General features: G+C 42.6%; 1 protein-coding gene across 9 annotated transcripts in view; it reads right to left on the bottom strand.

Moving 5' to 3' along the window:
- The window catches only part of KIF21A (kinesin family member 21A), a 131,326-nt gene extending 118,683 nt beyond the window's left edge, over positions 1-12,643 (bottom strand). For 2 of the 9 annotated variants that reach the window (XM_073223296.1, XM_073223297.1), the window contains exon 1: positions 11,721-12,643. In XM_073223296.1, coding sequence (XP_073079397.1) covers positions 11,721-12,592 — 872 coding nt within the window. In that variant the 5' untranslated portion in view covers positions 12,593-12,643. The remainder of the gene's footprint in view (positions 1-11,720) is intronic. The other 7 variants (XM_073223298.1, XM_073223300.1, XM_073223304.1 and 4 more) reach the window with 5 other exon arrangements.
- Positions 12,644-13,555: the final 912 nt, after the last annotated feature.

Genomic DNA, 13,555 nt, shown 5'->3' with positions numbered 1-13,555 from the left:
GTCACTACAAGTCTTACCTAGAAGAAAAATGGAGATTTATAGAGATGGAGTTAGATGGAGAGAGAGGGAAAAAGGGGTAGTAAGAAGAGGAACAGGAGAGAGGGGAAACTTGAAAAGAAAAATAATTCTAAACACATCTAGATGCAAAGCATTTACAACATTCAGCACCAGAAGACTGGTATTGACTCCATTTTACAGACGAGAAAACCTTGGTCCATAAGGTTAAGTGGCTGTCCTGAAATTCTGAATTCAAATCTTTGTGACTCTAAAATCCATGCTCTTTTCAATCAGCCACACTGCAAGAGAAAATGAAATTAAGGCAAGAATAGGGGTGAAGGGAAGAAAAAAAAAAAGGAATGTGAAGGTTCAAAGAGGAGACATCAACCCGCTTTCAGCAATTGCCTGGTGGATACTGGGTAAGACAGAGGCGATTGTTGCCGCAGAGCCAGGATGCTTTTCATCTGGAACGCAAGGCTGCCAGGAGCCAGAACGGCCACTGGATTCCAAGAATCGGTGCCCTCAGCCCCTTCCCACATTCTCGTCTTCCCTCTCGCATGTCACTGTGAGGGAAGTGGCTGCGGAAAAGCAGTGGCTGCGTCACCTGGATGGGACAAGGCCACACTGAGCACAGCGACGTGGCCTGGCCCCACACACGGGCTGTGGGCTGCTTATCAAAACTGACTTGCGCATGTACTGTGTGGCCACAGCAGAACCATTTTCTATTAATGCAAAGGTAGCCATAGTTCAGGAGTAACCAAAATTTTCCGTTTCAAAATGACAATCAAGAAAGCCATAGATGATCCCTCAAGGTGTCAAAGTTTCTTAACAAACAAAACCCCTATGTCCTTTTCAACCAGAACATCACAGGGAAAGGTTGAGTGAGAATCTTTTTCATCAACTGATATGAAGAAACAAGTACAATATATTTGATTTATTAACATCAACATATTTTATGCCATATCGGCCAGATTCATCAACGTCTTGATGCGTTTTATGTTTTGAGGTGTGTGTGTGTGGTGTCTCGTGTCAATCCCATACCAAAATCACAGCTTCCAGATCTCAGGTGAAATATGTCATGGAACATACTGGGGCCCCCACGCTGGCACGAGAGAAGGGGACAAACAGGACAAGTCGCCTGGCCAAAGGCCTGGATGACTTGAGAGTGAGTGAGGTCCGGGTGGCCCGGGCCTGATGGACGCCAGTACGCGCACGCAGGTAGACCGAAGTAGCTGAAGGAGACCTCCTTTTGGGAAAAAGGGGACAAGTCTCCCCCTCTACTGAAAGGGAGTTTTCAGTCATTTCACTTCATTAAATGGATCTGGATTCAAGATATGGGGAAAGGAACAGCGATCAGGGAACCAACACCAAAGCCAACTCTTGACAAATAAACCGGAGGCCGCAGGGGCAACTAGGGCCCTGAAAGCATCAGCACGCAGTCTGAGCCCCAGAGCAAATTCCAGGCTGACTGGCTGGCGGGCAGACACCAGCGCACTGAGCACAGAAAAAATGATCCTTTACAAAACATTTACTAAGGGCCAGGAGTGTAAGGGTTTTGTACACATCATCCTATTTAATTATCACAACAAACATATGAGGTGGTATTATCTTCTCCTCTGAAGTCCCTGCAGACTTTGCAGATAGCAATAGCTACTGAGCTCCTGTAGACACTGAATATAAAAATATTTTCATTCACAAAGATCCAATGAAGGGGATGAAACACTGGAACAAGGCTGCAGACAATTTTTGCAAGCATTAACCAATTTGTATTGATTTCATCCTCACTAATATCCAGTTAATACTTCTGAGCAGCAGTTTTATTTGTTGCAACTGTAAAGGTTACATTAAAAAGCAGCAAAGTGAGCGAGTCCATCCAGGATCAAACGCATAAGCTTGGCCTTGTTAGCATCACACTGAAATCAACTGGATTCACAGAACACCAATAGCCACAGCACTCATAACACCTAATTTCTTAATGCCTATTTTTAAATAGAATGAGGGAGAATCCTAACATTGAAACATACCACAAAATTGACATCAAAATGTGCTCAAATTTAAACGTGCAAAGTCATCACAAGTGAGTTATTCTGTGTTGAGGGCTGCAGTCAGTCACAAAACACATGCACTAGACATAATTATGATGAGTCATACCAACTTAGCACAAAATGAAAAGCAGAAGATAACTGAAGAAACCCAACACTCAAAGACAAGAAATGAATCTGCTACCAAGGAAACAGAAGGTCTGATCAAAAAACAAATAATGTAATCAAGGACAGATGGAATTTGTTGTCAATCGGAGGCCAAGGTGGCAATCAAAATTCAAAAGCATCATATTGTATTGTCTAAATGGAGACCTGTAAATGTCACAGATGTCACAAGTGGATTGAGGAGCCTTAAATGGCAGGACCGACAACCAGAAATGAAATCTGTGACCTCATGTTTAATCAGCAGTGGACAACTTCCAATTCAGGGCGGGACAGATGCAGACTAGGCGACCCACAGGCTGAAGGTAAAATTATGTATCGATATATCTTTTTCTCAAAAGCATCCTCATTACCATAACATTTCATCATCTATTCTGGGTAAGCAGCACTACCCACCCCCGATTCCAGGAAACATGCAGTAGAGTCTGCGCTCATCAGCAGAAATGAAAACATTCCCAAGAAATCATAGGACACAGCGTAACTCTTAGAAAAATGAAATTAACATCCTTAATGGACAATAAAAGCTTGTCAATTAAGTTGCTGTTTGATATATGGAATTTAACGTATACTGAATTATTAAAATAAAGCAGATGATATATACTATTTATCACGTTACCCAAAATGAACTTTTCATATAAAGACATGGAAAAATTCTTATGCTACACTTTAAAATGGTAAATATCAAGCTATAAATGTGTATCCACATTACAACAATTTTTTTACATGTATGAAAACAGACAAAAAAATGAAAAATACCAAAAGGTTAATAGTAATTATGTCAGGTAGTGAATTATGATTGCTTGTCATTTTTTTTTCCTGGATACTTTTTCTAATATAATTACATTATTTCATAATTAGCCTAGGCTTGCAAGATCTATTTCCTGCTTCTAAGTCTTCTTTAAAATGCTTTCAGCTAAGTCTTCACATGACTCTGTCAGTGAATACTGCAGGCACACTGCCCTATCAGATTTCCCTAGAAAAAAAACTTAATAGAAAATGTAAATTTTATGTTATTATTACTTGTCTTTTTACTCAATTTACTTCTAAGTGGTCTTTAATCCGTAGCTTGGTTTACTGTCTTTTTGCCAAGGCTGATGAGAGAAGACAAGGGAAATATTAGAACATGTTCAAAAATCTGCTGCAAGCCAGTTCAGAAGGAAAATTCACATTTTTATGAACCAATTTAGTCCCTATCCTCTTACCTTAGGTTCAGCAACTAGTGGAAAATATAACTCAATGCTACTGTTAATCTCACAAAGTATATGGTGGTTACTTCATAAAAAATGCCTACCAACTGAAAGTCTGTGTGGGAAGAGAAAGGAAAGAATAAAAATGGTGGATTTTACTAAACTATACAGGAAGTTATTTGCTAAGGTGGAGCAGAAAGGTATATAATGTACATACTGAATACTAGGAGACTAGCGAAGGTAAGGTTTGGGGAGATATTTATATACCATTTTGTATCATTCACAGTGATGCACTTAACAGATGAAAACCAAAAGAACAAATACCAACACCTACAAAGCACTTTGCAAATTCAAGTTATGGGCTGTACATTAGAGAATGACTAATCCAATTGCCAGCATTTGGAATATACCCGACATGCCCCTGCTGGTTATATCAAAGTCATCTCTAATAATGTTACTGCCCGTGTGACATAAAAACTGTTCTCCAAATGCTTTCACATGGATGCCTCTCTTACCCTTTCCCGAGTCCACGGACGTGGGTGGACACCTACCTACTCAAAGCCAGGTTTATCACTGGTCAGAGTCTAGACCACACAGTGTCCCGTTGTTCATCCTATTATATCACATTGCCTCCAACGTATGTGATTCCAGTATACAGTGGACATGCAATAATTATGTATGACTGAATTCTAATCTAAAAAAAGCAAGTAAGATTAGAAGGAATAACAATTGAGGGTAGAGTTGCCCCTTGCCTCGTTAGTATACCATGTGATCCACATACCACAGCATAATTATTAACTATGGCTTGACCCTCTCCAAGGTTTCTTGTCCCTGCTTGCTGAAAGAAAACACCTCGTACTTAGAACAACTCCAAAGTAACTATATAGCTGTGTCAAACAATGTGAACCCCTACCCTGAGGAGAATACAAGTCTTCGTCATATGCAGAGAATTAGAGTATTGGGATGCCTAAATAGTCACAGCTCCCCTAAGTTGAGACTAATGTGCCATCCAATGTCAAAAACTGAAATTGTACTATAGCCTCTGAGATGCTGACAGCAGAGTGCAAATCTTGAGCTGCCCTTGATTTAGCCCCTGGGTGGGCTCAGGAAGCCCACCACTCCACCAGCAGCTTGGAACAACTGTCTTAGTTCTTTGCTCTTACTGAAGGAGCAGATAGCGGTGGACAGTCACCCTGAGACTGACCCTGGCATTCAATCCTGATGACCTTCATTCCAATCTGGACATGCAGATTAGATATCTGCTTGTTTCAATTCAATAACCCCCAAAATGTCCTTCAAATGTTCTATTGTAATAATGCTGTCAATATGTTAGCACCTCCTTTTAAAAAGCATTAAATTAAATATTCTGTGAGTTTGGGGAATATTTCAGGCCAAACAGTGAAAATCATCACATTGTACCATCACACTGGAATTTTAGAGGGAGAGAGAAGAGCATATAAGGAAAATCTATTGCCCCAAAAGGCAAACATTTCCCTGAATGGGAGAGTCTAAAAGGGTTCATGCAGAAGTGCAATTGAGGATAGTTTCTAAATTATATGCCTCCATTATGGTTAAAGTTTGTTGTGCTCTTTATTTTCTCCTAAAATAATGATGGGAAGGGCTGAGGTGTTATTTAAAAGCTTAAGAACCACCTACCTAATGCAGCAATTTTCAAAAGGGGGTCTTTTTAAAGCACTCAGATTTCTACCTCCATCTCCAATTCCAGATCCCAGTAAATACACCTCCCCTCACCCCTCTTGACCCAAGCTACCTCTCCCCTACCTGCCCTCCAGACATCTCCCCTGTACTGAGGCTGCCATTATTCCTGGAATGGGCTATAATCCTTAAATCTGTTAGAATAGGGAAAAAAAGTTTTTAAGAACCAAAGTGAGGGGAGGGGAAGAAGGCCACTTGTCTCAGGCCAGCATTCATGAAATCCTACTTACATGTTTAACATTACTTCCAAATGAGACTATAACACACACTGTACTTCTGTGGTTACTGTTAAATCATTAATGTGTTACACGTAAATACTGAATGCAATCTATATTATTTTTAGAACCCAGTTCTGGCATTTCTTCATATTTGAATATACCAGGAACCTCAAAATATAGAGAGACCTGGATTTCTACATAAGTGGGTCCCTCTGTCTTTACCTGAGAGGCCCTTTTCTGAATCACTGGTCTGGTTTCTAGAACTGAGGCAATCATAAAAGCAAAAATAATGGGCACTGAGAGTGGGGGAACTCCTCTAAATGTCAAATTAAACTTTTATAAGGCATGCTTAAGGGATTAAAACTGTAGTTTTTTAAATATAAATTTATTCTATTCCTGGAATGTCTGCCAGCAAAACATGAAGTCCTACAAAATCTGCAGCATTAATCCACAGAAGACTTGAGCTGCTCCTTGCAGGACCTCAAGCAATCCCTCAACTTCTCTGGGCCTCTACTGCCCCACCTGTCTTAAAGAAGGGGCCTCAACCAGCTAGTCCTTCAGGTCCCCTAAAATGTATTTTGTCAACAAACGTAGAGGTCCAAAAATTATGTCCAACATATAAATGTCTAATAACTTCAAAAAAAGAGAACAAACAAACCTCAAATATAATTATTAAACATTCAGTAAGATCTCATAATAATTGTAGGGTGTCATGAAAATTGTCCCTTTGGCTTGGCTGTCAGTTGCTTAAATAAAGCTTGAGCCACAGGAAAACTATTTTAACACTCTGAGAAGATTAAATAGTTAATCCAATGATCAGTCAAGTTGAAAGACAAAATTCACAAATCCGCTTCCCAGAGAGAAGTTCTGAAAATACTAAACACATTTGTTTTCTTTTGAGTAAAATTATTCTAATGATTCACAGCATGCAAATATTTTCTATTATCTGGTATGCATTTTCACTGATGTGTTTTCCTTCCTAAGCTCACACTCAGATAAAGGTCAGGTCTGATGTTGACAGAAAACAACCATTTATAATTTATAAGTGAGAGTCACACAAGTGAGTTGTAACATGTCTCAGGGAGAAGCATCCATCATAGTGAATATTCCAAGCTTGCTTCTTTGAAGAGAAATTGATGAGAATCAGAAAATTGGGCAGGTTAATGGAATTAGCTTCCAAGATAATTTCTGCTTTCACAGCTTCACTAAACTGGAATTTCTAGTGCATCATTCACTACCCCATAATTATGCATCAAAATATTAACCAATTACCAGGTAAGATGGTTAGAGCTCAAGGGGTAGTAATAATTAGACATGCAACCTGAACTTCCATATCGTTCCATATAACAAACAGGTCTACCACACTTGATAAGTTTAATAAACCATATCTGAAGAAAAAATATGAACTCATCTTTTGCAAATAAAATAATGTCACTGACTTCCAACTCCCATCACCTACTAGCCCTTTAGCCTCCTCTCTTTCATTTCCTTCCCTTACTTCCTCATCCAAATACAAAGACCCACAAGCAGGGCATGTTTATTTCATCAAGTAGGACACAATATAAATAATGTGCCCCTAATGCATAGGCTTTGAAATTCACTTTTTGTATGAAATATGTTTGGAAGCAGGGCACACTTTCCAGTTTTTAAAATCACCGTTATTAATGAATGTATTAACTAAAAAGTGCTGCTAATAAAATAAGGGAGAAATAAAAACTAAACTACAGCAATTACCTTTCATTTCCAGTTTGTGCTGTTAGTATATCTTCTGTTAGTTCCAACATAGTTTGTGCCCTGGAAGAGCCTGGGACTGTGAGTTCTAAGCGCCACAAAAGCAGGACTCATGTGTGTCCCACGTGCTGTACATCCTGAGTAGTAGGAAAATGTCCAGCACATAATAGGCACTTAATAAACACTTGTTGCATTTGAAGGAAGAAGGACATTTTTTTAATGAGCAAACACCAAATAGCCATCTAGTTCCATAAAATATTTATTTCTAAAAGCCTTGCTTATCTACCTCTACATTTTCTAAACATTAAATTGTTTCATATAATTCACCTTACATGTATAGTGGTGTTTCAGCTACAAAGATCCTTTCACACTGACATTAGCATATAAATTCTTTGGAGACATATGGAAATATGGTTAAAATCACAGAAATAAGGGTTATTAACTAGATTTATTGCGCTGATCATTTCTCAATGTATACATATAGCAAATCACATCACACACCTGAAACTAATGTAGTGTTACAGGCCAATTAGACCTCAATAAAAAATAAAAATAAAAAAATCCTAAAACTAGGTATCAAAAGCCTAACTTTGAGCCCCAGTTACGGTATTAGTGGCTGAGAAAACTAGACCAGGTCATCTGGGGGTAAGACGTATTTTTTTCATCTGTAAAAGAGAGATAATAGTATCTGTCCAGCCTACCTCAAGGGTTTTAATGCAGATTAAATAAAATATTGTAAATTTGTATTATAACCAGAATGGGACAAAGAATCCACAAAAGTATAAATGTTTCCTTTTCAGTAATGAGTACCCAAAGTAAACATATTGTTGGGAAAGTCAAGTTTGAAATGTTAAAATGGTTCCTTCCTGTCAATATAGAGCCATAATCGGTGCCAAGAGTTTGGCTAATAACAACAAAACCCCATATTTAATAGGCTGCTTGTGCAAAGTTCTTACAACCCTTACTACCTTACATTGTCACCTCAGCATGAGGATAAAGAAAAGTGCAGGGAGGTCACATTGTAAATCAGAGCCAGGGACAGACCTAAAATTGAGCTTTGGACTGTCGGGACAGCCATAAGCCTGCTGAGTGGGCAAACCCAGCAAAGTGAACACAAATTAGAAGACGTGGCGCACTATTCCACACGCACTGTTGAGCATACATACAGCTCTCTGCAATAGCAGGGAAAGTCATTTTAGGCTCACAACCACATAGACAAAGGCATGAAAACACAATGTTTCTTTCTGTCTCTCCATTTCCATCCAGCTCTTGACATATTTTGCAAGCCAAAGTTCTTCAAAAGGAAAAAAGCTTGAAATGTATTATGTCAGCATTCACAGGCTGGGAAGGGAAAAGGGCGCATCATCTCAGTCTTAGACTTAGAATACAATGATTGTATCACTGAATTAACTCAGTAGTTCAACATATTTAGATAATATGAACAGAATATATGGTATACTAAATTGCTTATTTTTGTTGATGACATCTATCTAAACCATCCATTCAACTTACCGCATTTGCCAAAAATCAGCTACCATATTGAGTCCATAATCAGCACCTTTCTACACCTATACACTCTGGGGGCAAAAACATTGCTGTTATTAAGTCTTACATGTACACATGTGTTATATGCATGTGTGTGTGTGCTAACCACTCTAAAAGAAAGACACTTGGGATTGTGATAGTTTCGTGATCTAAGGGTATGGTTAGTCTACAATGGACGGGCTGGGTTTTGTTTCTATGTATGATTTATTTATCCTGTTGATGAACAGTATAGTTTTATTCTATACCTCTTCCTCACATTTTTTTAAATTACAAAGCTGTGTCACCAATTAGAAATATCATGTGAGCAACTTTATACTTAATTTTTAGATTCCTGGTAGCCACATTTTTAAGAAGGGAAAATAAATAAATGAAATTATTTTTCACATTTTATTTAACTCAATGCATCAAATTACCATTTTTAACATGCATCTATGCAAAGATTATTCATACATTTACATTCATTTTTTTCATAATAAACCTTTAAAATCTAATTGTATATTATACTTACAGCACATGTCGATTAAGAGGCTACATTTTCATCAGAAATACTTTATCAGTATTTAGAGTACATGAACTTCAGAGCTGAAAAAGTAGACCCATTATAACCAAGTTGTTCCAAGAATATTTAAGAGTTTTCCAAAAATGAAATCAAGGACCAATTTTTAAAATTGAATTAATTAAAATTAAATAAAACCACATATTCATTATATATTCAGTTGCTCAGTAGCATTAATCATAATTCAGGCACTGAACAGCCACAGATGGCTGGATAGGAGAATGTTGTCTGCGTCCGTATCTACTGAGGTAAGAGATGGCCTGCAGAACACCTCAGAGTCCCTGCCAAAAGGCATTTTCAGAAACTGAACTAAAAAAATTCTCCCTAAATCAGAAATGTTCTGTTTTAACTTCTTTTCCCCAAAGCTTTGTATGATCCAGGCACTTATTTTGAGAAATCCTAAAATAGGCATCAGCTTCAACATACTGATAAGTCTCCATATCCAATGAAACACAAGAACCTTTAGGACGCTTTGTGCATTTACACAAGTAGGGTCACCCGCCTATCACCTGTTATTACATTATTCATTGAAGGGGAAAAACAAGTCAAATGCCTCTGTCGATCTGTGTTTACGTGTTGATTTATTTATCCTACTGATGAAGGCTATCACAAACTGGAGGGTAGGACTGGCAGATACTAGAATGATGAAAAAGAATCTGAGGAGATATTTTAGCTAATTCAGATCCTCTTTCTGATCTCTCTTTCCTAGCAATGTCAGGGAATGAAGAACCTGTCAAAGCTATTCATTCATAATTGAATTAGAACAGAACCAGGAAGAGGCGACTGACCTTAAGCTAAGCAAAGCTTTGCAAAGCATGTTCTTGTCTGTCATCTATGCAGGTTTAAGAGTTAAGAACTGGGCTGTGGAGTCAAGCGGTCTGGGTTGGGACCCTGGTTCAGCCACTTGCTACCAGTTTAACTTTGCACAGGGTACTTAATGTTCCTGTGTCTCATCTGTAAAATAGCCATAATAATAGCAGAACCCAAATCAAAGGTTATTCTGAGGAATAAATTAGATTTTACATGATATAAAAGATCTTGAACAGCATTGACCCTGGCATATGGTAACTGTCCAAAACTGTTCCTATTTTTACCTCAGTAATGAAGAGAGATTGGAATATATGTTCAATAAATAATTGTTGTACATGAAAAGATATATTCGAGCACTTTATGAACACTAAAGTGCTATATGAACATAAGCTATTTTTAATCCTATGTAAAATAACTTTAGAGAGTGGATCTATTGAGAAAATGTATTTAATGAGAAAAAAAAATGGATCTTCACAATGTGGCTGGCCAAGGTCAAAAAGCCTTTCCCCAAAGATCACACCCATGTTCACTCACTTAAGAAGCACTACCAGTGAGGCTAAGGATTTAATAATATGGGTAACTATTAAACTACTGTGTTATATGCTTAGAACCAATACAATTGTATATCAATGATACTTGAATTTTTTAAGAAGTGCTAACCTGCAATCTGCCAACCTCACTGTAGGATCATCCATGGCCCTGCTCACGCCACTGCAAGCGGCAGCGGATTTAACAGCACCGCCAATGAGCTGCCCTGTGATATTCTAGAGAATTCATTTCTAAAAATGCTTTGTCTCACAGCCAGATTTTCTGTTCTCACTACTCATGCTCATTCTTCGTCTTCCACGCCCAGATCTGCTAACTAACCGAACTGCCTCTTACAGGGTTACCTGTCTGTTTCCCTAGCCTTTCTTTCCTCAGCCGTGGTACAGTCGTTAATGGGTATGAAAAGGCCGAAAGATGGGCAGTAGCGGTAAAGAGGAGAAACGAATCCAACTATTGGGTAAGCAGCCCTAACATAACCAAGAAACCCAAATTAAAACGTCAAAAGCTTTGTAACAGGTGATTCCAAACAGTCATAAAACTGTCACCTCCAAGGGTGGTTATCCCCTGGTCTGCAAAGGGAGTGAAAAAAACCCTCTAAGATTCAATCGTTGTCTAATTGATTAAAGATACAACTGCCATCTTCATGCCTAACCACGATTAGTCAGTAAAATAACGATAGCAACGCTGACATGATGGGATTTTTTAAATAACTTTCCAGAAAGACTACAGGAGTGGACCTTCTCTAATCATTAATTTTGGACCTCTCCGAGGCCAGGTCACTCCCGCAGCGCTCGCGGCGGCCACCGGAGCAGCAGCCCGGGAGGACCGCGCACCGCGCCAGCACGTCCCGCACCGCGGGGGCCGCGGGGGTAGGTCAGCGATGATGCCGCGGTTCCCGCGGGCGGCTGTCGGGGCTCTGCCGCGCGCTGGGCATCAGACAGTCCGCGCCGGCTCGGCCCCGGGGACTCGGTCCCCCGCAGAATGCAATTCTGATGCAGGCGGTATTCCGCGGCTCACACGCGGGCCTGGGGACCGCAGGGACCCGCCCACCTGCCGACCCCCTCCGTCCACAGCCCGGGGAAGGGGGCACCGCGGCCGGGCCGCGAGCAGCTCCCCGGCCAGCCGGGCGGGCGCCGAGGCCGAGGCCGCGGGTCCCAGGCGCCCGCCACCCCCCGCCCGGGCCGCCCCCCGGGCCCCGCGCCGCGCTCACCTGACGGCCACCCGCACCGAGCTCTCGTCCGGGGCGCCCCACATGCTGGCGGGGCGGCGCCGCGGGCTCGGGCGGCAGGGCGGCCGGCTCACCTCCGCCGCGCTCCAGCCATGTTGGCGTCTGACCGGGCGCGGGCGGCGCGCGGCGGCGGGGGCGCGCCCGGGGCGGGTCGGCGGCGCGCGGGATCGGGGGCCCGCACTGCGTCGGCCGCGCGCCGCCTGGCGCCCGCTCGGGGACGCGGCCGGGGCGCCCCCGCCGGCGAGCCCGCGCCCGCCCCGCCCCGGACCCGCCGCCGCGCCCCCCGCCTGCGCGCTGTCCCGGGCGGCGGGCCGCGGGTTCGTGGCGCGTGGAGCCGCACGCGCGCGCGCGCGGAGGCTGCTGAATGCGGCTGTGCCCGGCCCGCGCGCGCTGGCACGGAGCGGCCCCCTGGCACCGCCCGGAGCTGCGCGGCCACCGAGGCCTGCCGGGGAGGACGCCCCGACACACCGACCTTCTTCCCCCGGGGCCTTCAGCGCGCGCCGCCAGCCCCGGGGCTCAGCAGCACGGACCCGCTGTGGCTTCTGCTTGTGGCTATGGCGCTTGCACACGCCCTCGGACAGCTCTGCGGAGACAGCCTCTGCCAGCTGTGCCGCACGGTGTCTTTTGGGGATGGCTTGTGCATTTCTCTGAACAAACATGTGCGGTCCTGCAGCGCGGTGTGGCGCTGGGTCAAACAGCGCCGTCCAGGAAGGCAGGGCCCAAGTGCCTGCAGTCCGAAACCGCACAGCGACCATCCGGATCCGCAGAAATGCAGCAGCGCGGCGCAGAGGAGGCAGCACACCTTGGGGCGAATAGGCGTTCAGTGGTCTTGAGTGAAGGGCCATGAGATACATACTTACGGATATTCTGAACACATTCTATCCCTGAACCTCCCTACCCCCGCGTCTTAACAGACACAGCTGGAGGCAAAGGGCAGAGCTGGTGTATATCCTTCTACAAACCAAATCAGTGACAAAGCTCTCCTCCATTCCGGTTGCTCTGCAGTCTCCCCGCCCCTCAGTGTTTATCAGCAAATCGGAGCACCATCTTCCCCGCCCTGACAGCCCCACGTTCGGGTGGATCTAGACGGGCTACCTTGCTTCTTGGGTTGATAAGAGTCGCCAAAAAGAAGGCAAGTAAAGTGGAGCAAATTCTGCAAGAAAGCTAAAGAGAATTAGACCTAATTTAAGAGCTTTTCTTTAAAAAAAAAAAAAAAACAGCTCTCATGCAAAAGAGCTCTAGTACATTATGTGCCTCATGAGGAGCTGTTACAAACACAAACGCCCCCAGGAACCAGGCAGGGGCCTTAAGTGGGCAGAGCGGGGACTGTCATGAGACAGAACGCAGGCTCCTTCCAGAGGCGGCGGCTCCCTCGTGGCTGCCGGAATGCAGACCCAGGGCTGCCCGGCTTTCTGTTTGCCTGTCTGCTACTTCTCAAGAGATAGAGAAAAATCAGACCTTTATGTGAAAACTCCTTAGTTTTAAACAACAACTAATTCAGCACCATATTTACAGACCATGCAAACCAAAGAAAATCAGTCTCAAGCCATCAAGCTGGAACTTCTGGCTAAAACATTGAGCGCCAATAATAATCGGGGTTTGGGGTGCATATTGCACACAGTTTCAGGAAGGCGTGGTGTGTAAAAATTCAAATCCCGTTGACAATTGAGTCAGTAACTTTCTCCCAAATTTCAAAATTTGTAAATGAATCTATTTCGTATTAATTTCAGGTACCTTTATAGCTGCTGTAACTAAGGAACCCTTATGTCAACTAATTAATGAATTGCTTAAGTTGAAGAAAACTCCAAAGGAAGAGC

Source organism: Manis javanica, chromosome 15, assembly GCF_040802235.1.
Source record: "Manis javanica isolate MJ-LG chromosome 15, MJ_LKY, whole genome shotgun sequence".
NCBI classification, from domain to species: Eukaryota; Metazoa; Chordata; class Mammalia; order Pholidota; family Manidae; genus Manis; species Manis javanica.
The sequence above is the reverse complement of the archived record's forward strand: the minus strand, read 5'-3'. Positions and strand labels throughout refer to the sequence as shown.